Consider the following 7565-nt stretch of genomic DNA (forward strand, 5'->3'; position numbering starts at 1 on the left):
TGGGCTGAAATGGACGGTACTTGATTGGAATACTCATATTGTGAGACTCGTAACAAAATCAACTTTAAAACTTAAAGAAGCTTTCCTTACCATCGTCAGGAAGGATACCTGGTTGGTAGGCTATAATTAAAGCAAGGAGAAAAAAACAAATAAACAAATAAAACAGGCGCATTTTATCCTCTTACTCCTTCATGTTTGTATTTTTTGGTTACACGATATTTATTGAAGTAGGTCCACATCAGCCCTTAGGCTGCCGAGAGTTCTTGAGTTAATAAATTCAATTGCGAATTGAATTGAGTGCTCTAGTAAGACATGGTTAAGACTAACAAGTACACTACTTACCCGTTTGAATTATCACTAAAGTTAGGTAGATGTGAGGTGTAAACGAAGCTTCGCGAGGTATATTTCATTGCCGCTCAGTGTGTAACACTCCCTTTGTAGTGCACCCCCTACGAAGAACATGTACCGGTACTTACTCAGATCAAGGTATATTTCATTGCCGCTCAGTGTGTAGAATACAAATGTAAGCACTCCCTTTGTAGTACTTACTCAGATCAAAGAGAGAATTACATTTAATATATATTCGCAAAAGACTTGCAGGAATTCAAGTTTGCCAGGGGCACTCGCAGTCCGCAAACGGATACCTACCAAACCCTACCCAGCAGAGATACTAGCGCATTTCCCAGGACTGCCCGTAGGTAGGTGGATTATCTGACGACGACTTGATCCAAGAATTGGTACACCGTCTCCGCCTCTCGGCCATTAATGATGTTTTCGTCAACCGCAAAAAAATTAAGGCAATGTTTTCATCATTGATTATTGTTTTATTGTTGTGATTATTGTCCAAAACTCTGGTAATGCTTGTCTAGGAAGTAGACAGACAAGATAAAACAAGACAAACGCTCCATCCAAACAATAAGTAAACTGTCCATCCATTCTGTTATATTTTTTGTTTGAAAATACTTCAAAAGTACAAAATGCGGCTTATGGTCGATTGACGCTACACTGCTCCTGCAGACCATTGACGGGCGAATAAGTCCCTCCTAGCTCTCCAGGAGGCTGAAATTTAGATCATACCGGATCATGGCATAACTTCGAATAACTCCAAGTCCTCCAACGGTACAATTCTTGAGAAACGTCGTGTTTTTTACTTTTCACAGATTGGAAAACTGACAAATTGAGGAAAGAACAGCGATAACCCAGAATGTCATTTTCAGAATCAAAATAGTCCGAAGTGCAAGAAACTCTGCCGCAAATTACGTTAAATCCAATTCATAATAACAAATAAATTTTCTGTCAACTGCTTGCTATAGGTCCTGCGATTCACGCGTGGAGTATTCGTCATTTGTGTAAGTGATTTGAACTCTAGCATAGTTAGTATTGACTCTAGCAAGTGAGTACATGTTGTAACAAATAACGAGTTTTTCATCATGAATTTAATAGCCTATCTGAAGGTGGCGGCTAATAGTTATTATTATCACTTTGTCGGGCATTGTGGCGCACTTTGCGGACTAAAATGGAGAATTTGGCGGGCTAAAATGTATTTTAGCCCGCCAAATTCTCGCGTGATTGTTCAGGCTGTTTTGTTATCATTTTTTTGGGTTTTTATTTTCTCAATGCCTTCCAAAGTGATACTAGTAATAGAGTTTATATGTTCTTGGGCACAAACATGTTTTGGGCCCTTCTCAGAGCTCATTTTAACCCTCGCATAGCGGCTCGGGCCCGAAACATGTTTATGCCCGTGAACATTAACTGTCTTGTTTTGGTCATTGATTTTTAGCATTGGTTCAAAACCAAATCAATACATGGTCAGTAGGCGCGCGTGCTTCAGAATGCACATGCAACTTATCCTGCTGACTTATCCTGTCTGGGTTCAACTCCTATAGGGGAGGGGAAGGCAGAGCACAGAGATTGGACTAATGTGCAACTAGGTCATAAACTACTCAGTTAAATGTAATTTGAACTGTAAATTCACTTTTATTGTATATCACACGTCCTACGTAGTTCGTTGAAATTTCCGACTTGTATTTCGGTCTCATGATAGTAAAATTCTTTCAATCTTAATGCCAACTGTTATTTCTTTTTGCGAAGCCAACAATTAATGAAATTAAGAGAGAGCCTCGTTTTCAGGGTCTCTCGGAACGAAAGTTTAGTGGGCAAATTGAAAAGTTGGTGATTACCGAGCCAACTATTAGCCGTAAGTATAAATCTTCTAGCGTTCTATCACGAATGCCGTTCTCTGATTAGCTACGCTACTTACTGTCTGTTGTTTTGTAGATAGCGAGCAGCGTAGCAGTGTGCAGTTGTTAAAAAAATGGCGGCCACTTCTTTGTGTTTTCGCATTGTCTGTGATGACGATTTTAAACAACTAATAGATTTCAACCAAAACAACTAGATGACTCCTTCTCGATTTCTATCGCGTCAGATAATTGACTTGGACTGCATCCTCGTCAACTATCTTGCGATAGAAGCTCATGATCTAATTTTAAAAATGGTCACCAGAAGTAAACAATCTAATATTGTTTTAGCATTACCCTGTAGCCGATCTATCAAACATAGAATATTTTCAAATCTCTGTTTAATCTACATTTTGTTACGATGAAACAAAAGAAAAAAAAAACTTGAAATTAGATAAAACTGATTTATTGTTAGTTTTGTTTATTTGCTTGCAACATCGTCCCAGGAGGGAGGCTCCCATAAAAAGGAGGTGGAGGGGGAGGGGGGGGGGGGGGGAGTAAAAGAGTAGGTTTGGTACCTCTTAGAGTGTTCAGTCTCAAAAAGTCCACATCGGGAGCTTTCGTGGTACCTTTTAGGGTATTAAGCTGAAAAAATATGACACAAGATAATGTGTTGTTTTAGAATTGGCATCTCTTAGGGGTGGAAAAATTTCAAGCCATGCCCATGGAAGAGAATCCTCTTAGGCGTTCTTTTCAAAATTTCCGATGAGCATCCCTGTCATTTTTTATGGTAGTCCCTCTGGAACATACTGTCCCCCTGATCAAAATATTTGAGACGTGGTGGCAGATGTTAAGGGTGTCAGCGAGAAAATCTGAACAAATGCTCTGAGTGTCTTCTTAACAAATCAGATGGACAAAATTCAGCTACTGGGTATGCTAAAGTAATTACAACTGATCATCTATGTGCCTGTATTAGAATCTTCTCTGTCAACATAAAACCTCTCTTGGGAAGTAATCAGATTGACAATCTCATTTAAAGAGTCCACATTGAAGTCAGCATACTTCTTGAAGTCACCATTCTTTGAATCATTTAGCAACACTGTCACTGGGAAAATGTTTACAGAGAAGAAAAATCAACCATGAATAAAGTTTACAAAGCCAAAGAAAACTGTCGGGGATATGAAAAGAAATAAACCATTACCAATTTAAAATAAAATAGGTGAGTTTGCACTGACTACAGAGACAAATCTAATTAATGTTTTGGTACAAAAACCTTTAAAAGGACACTTTGGTCGACAGGGTTTGACCTAAACTAATAATTGGTCATGTTCAGTGTATAAATATTCTAACATGGCTCCAAGGCTTTCAGGACAAACTTCTATATTTGCTTTCTTTGATTCAAAGTCTCTTTTAGAAACTGGCCATCCTATTAGAAATAAATGAAGTTTCAAGGATGCGAGTGAACCCCATTAACTGCATTATACAGAAATCTTTGACGACAAGTATTCTAACCTGATCCTGCATCTTTGCCGCACTGTATGTCATTAAGGTGATCTCCAACCATAACAACACTCCTTGGATGCACTCCCCATTCCTTGCAAATGTGTAGAAGAGGAGCTGGGTCAGGTTTGGGTGGAGTGAAGTCACGAGTGAGGAACTGTATTAGAAGTACACAAAGAGATTTTTAGTAACTTATTAATAGTACTAATAGTAACTAACTAGGTTTTTTACTAACAAGCCATGGATAAGGAAGGCTCTGAATGAAGTCAGAATTTCAAACCGTGTCCTGGGGCCTGTTTCTCAAAAGGCCCGGAAACTTTTCGGGCCCACAAAGCCATTTTTAGTTTATCTTTTTACTAAAAACAGAGATGTGCATACGCCTGAAACTGCTTGTATGAAAAGAACATCTGTTCATATTAAAAATATGTGGATAACACAGCTCTGTAACCATAAGGTTTGAGATTTTGCTACCACTTTCCAGGAGTGAAAACTTTTCGGGACCTTTGAGAAATGGGCTCCTGTCAACATATCAACCTTGTACCCTGAGTCTTTCTTCCCCTTGACCAGTGGTTGGGAAATGAGCGACCCTGGAAAGATCTGATTTGAAGTCCAAAAATATCGAACCTCCGTTTGAATTGCACATGACTAGCTGAGAAAAATGTGGCTCAATCAAGGCTCTGGTGTTTTACTTCTGCTCATTCACATTCATTTGTTTTTAAAACCAATCAAAATCTAGCCTGTAATGGAACCCTCGAGAGTTGTTTGTTTCCTGAAGCTTGCGCAGTAAGGAACAAAGATTCGAGGAACAAGATTAATCAAAATATAGGACATATCACAAATTCACTTTCACCGCATGCTATCACAGGATTTTTGGCTGAATCCCTTCAGTTTTAGACAGGCAGGGCTTTGGAACTCGAACTCAGGCAAATATACCAACAGAGTAGCCGGCCAATATCACGAAGGAGATGATGTTTTTTGCCCGGGGGGAAGGAGGGACTCCCATATATAAAGGACGAGGTTTTTGTCTGAAATTTTGAAAAAGAATTCCTAACAGGTATCAAGATCCTATTTTGAGGGCGTGGCTTGGAATGTTTTTTACCTTTAAGAGGTACCAATTCTAAAACAGCACATTATCTCCTGGCATACTTCTTTGGCTCAATCCCCTAATAGGTACTGCAGAAGTTCCCACTGTGTCCCTTTTGAGGCACCCTAAGAGGTACTAAAATCATGTTTTTAACCCCTAAAAGCTACGACAAGCACCCCCCTCCCCCCATCGTACGACAAGTCCCCCTGGTGTCTTTTGCCGGCTACCAGCCATTTTTGACAATCTGATAAATATATACGTTGTTGAAATTCCACAGAGGGGCTTTTCATGTGCACAAAATTTTTAAATGAAATAAATATTTACAATAGTTGATAACAAAAAATCTTGAACTTGTGCATTAGCGTTAAACCAACAATAGGTTATGATCGGTCCTGACCAAAAGGATTGTGTCTGATTATGTCAGTAACTTTTGTTTAAAACTAGTGCTAAACAAGAGGTACTTGAATGGAACAGCAACACTCCCTGGCCTTTTTTATATTGTCTCTTCCAATATACTACCAGTTAAGCAATTTCAGATCTGACCAGTCTCTTTTTTCATAAATGATGCTGATAGTATAGTTCTTACATGAGTCAGTGGACCACCATAATTATCAGGATGTCCCAACAAGTCCAAAAACTGATCAACAGATGCCTGTAAATTCCTTGTTATAAGAGCTCTTTTCAGTCCACATTGTGACAAAAATTTAAGCAGTTCAAATACACCAGGTTGCAGCTTTGTATTCTTTCTTCCTTCCTCTTCAAATTCCTCCACCAGTTGGAGAGCCATTTCCTTTTCGCTTCCGGATTTTGAATTGCAGAACTGTAAGATATCAACACCTTTAGGGCACTGAAGATCACTCCGGAGCTTAGCAAAGTCCAGCACTGGTAAAGTAAGGGTGCCATCCAGATCAAACACAATGCCATGAACTGGAATAAGAGTAGGCTGCTTTTTGGAACCAGTTTTAACACTTCTTCTAATTGAGTATGAAATTCCTTTCATCCTTTCACGCTTCAACATCATGACTTGTTTCCGCAGGAAACAGAAAATTATTCCCAACATTCATTCGAGGTATTTCAGAAAATAATGCTGTCCAGGAAATCTATCAAACTTGAGAAATAGATTTAAAATATTAAAATTGATATCACACAAGGAATCGGTGAGAAGACTGATCTTCACTTTTATACACTTTTCAACTCTAAAAGAAGACACCAAAGATGTCTGAAGCTATTTGGCCTATGAGCATTCCTCTAGAAAATATCCACACCCAATATAAGGAGAGGTCATTAGAAATCTTGAAGGGGAAGAGGAGGGGGAGGGAGGTTCAAAGGCCTCTTTACCAAACTCGCAGTGTCATTGGCCATGCAGGCAACTACCATATTGGTTGAGAGAAGTCTACTCTGAATTTTGAAAGCCCACGACAAGTTCCTGATACATTACATAATATTTATACAAATACGTGCATTTAAAAACTCAAATAATTCATGATAAATAAGGTATTTCTCTCTTTGAAGACATGGAAGAATGAACTCTCCTAGTGAAATTGGCTGGACAAGAGCATGCGTCACTGTCGTAAACACCCAGGAGTAAACATAAGCTTATGCAATATACTTATGGCTCAAGCTACTCCCATTGATAAACTAGTTGATATTTATTAATTAATTAATTAGATTTCTAATTATTTTGACAACTGTGAATGTCCTCTGGAATGTCCTTAAATGCCGCGCCGTTGTCTCGTCCCAATCCTTTCTAGTCTGAAACGTCTCGCCTCACAATCAATGCCTGATTTTGATGGAAAAACAGACTGCCGGCAGTTTATGATACACAGGAAAACAAATCTTCACGGTGATACATGGAAAGCAAGTTACTGGGTTTTAAAAAAGCTTAAAAAAAACCTCAAGACCTCGGTAAGATTTGTTTAAACCTGGGGCAAGTTATGCAACCCACAACAATCCTTATGATTATACCAACCGCGAGCTCCGTGACAGCAGCAATCGCTCCGGAATATTCAAGGTTTCTTTGCAACTACATAAGTCGCTATTTAACTAGGATGATCTTCTTTTGAAAGCGAAAAGGGAAAATTTGCAGCGTTTTTTTTTTCCTGACTTACCTGGTCGGCCTGCCTGGTCTCTGTTCCTGAACAAAAGCAATTGCTCCTTCCCAGATCTTCGCTAAGAAACGAGCTAAGTAGGGTTAACGGGTAGGGGTAGGGGCTGGGCTGGTGAATTCTCAAGGAACTTAAACAGAGGAATAAATACATCTTCTATGTTATGCTAACTTCAAGACAGTGAATATGACAGAACTGCAAACGTTACCGGTTAGATGTAATTATTTGTAAAGACTGAAAGGAAAATACGTTACAAGTTATCAAACTTCGGTTAGTACTTGATGTAAGATCACTTATAATGTCCCGAATTTAAATTGAAGTTACAGGAGCAACAAGGTTACAGAAGCAACAAGGTTACAGAAGCAACAAGGTTACAGGAGTAACAAGGTTACAGAAGCAACAAGGTTACAGGAGTAACAAGGTTACAGAAGCAACAAGGTTACAGGAGTAACAAGGTTACAGGAGTAACAAGGTTACAGAAGCAACAAGGTTACAGGAGCAACAAGGTTAAAAAGCAACAAGGTTAAAAAGCAACAAGGTTAAAAAGCAACAAGGTTAAAAAGCAAGAGTAATAAAGTCAGGCATTAAGGTTAAAAAGCAAGAGTAATAAAGTCAGGAGTAAGGTCGGGACATTATACGTGATCTTACATGAAGTACACACCCAAACTTCGTTACGTACCTACTCCTCCCTCCACTTTG

The 7565-nt window shown here is 39.0% G+C and overlaps 1 protein-coding gene across 1 annotated transcript; it reads right to left on the minus strand.

The window, feature by feature from the left end:
- Positions 1–1954: 1954 nt before the first annotated feature.
- Positions 1955–6931, minus strand: LOC110064139 (uncharacterized). The gene is made up of 4 exons (XM_020771143.2): positions 6870–6931; positions 5348–5869; positions 3690–3834; positions 1955–3282 (listed from the first exon to the last, which is right to left on the minus strand). The coding sequence occupies exons 2-4, from the start codon at positions 5819–5821 to the stop codon at positions 3137–3139; spliced, it is 765 nt and encodes a 254-aa protein (XP_020626802.1). The 5' UTR covers positions 5822–5869; positions 6870–6931; the 3' UTR covers positions 1955–3136.
- Between the last annotated feature and the right edge of the window lie 634 nt (positions 6932–7565).

The sequence above is a fragment of the Orbicella faveolata genome, unplaced genomic scaffold (genome assembly GCF_042242905.1).
Source record: "Orbicella faveolata isolate gen_17 unplaced genomic scaffold, um_ofav_v1 contig_36, whole genome shotgun sequence".
NCBI classification, from domain to species: Eukaryota; Metazoa; Cnidaria; class Anthozoa; order Scleractinia; family Merulinidae; genus Orbicella; species Orbicella faveolata.

Bases quoted from the DNA above. Each gene is read 5' to 3' on its own strand.
- LOC110064139 (XM_020771143.2), bottom strand. From the start codon at position 5,821: ATGTTGGGAATAATTTTCTGTTTCCTGCGGAAACAAGTCATGATGTTG. The intron at 3,835-5,347 runs GTAAGAACTATA...CTTCTAATACAG, and splicing joins ATGGTGGTCCACTGACTCAT to TTCCTCACTCGTGACTTCAC. The intron at 3,283-3,689 runs GTTAGAATACTT...ACATTTTCCCAG, and splicing joins CGGCAAAGATGCAGGATCAG to TGACAGTGTTGCTAAATGAT.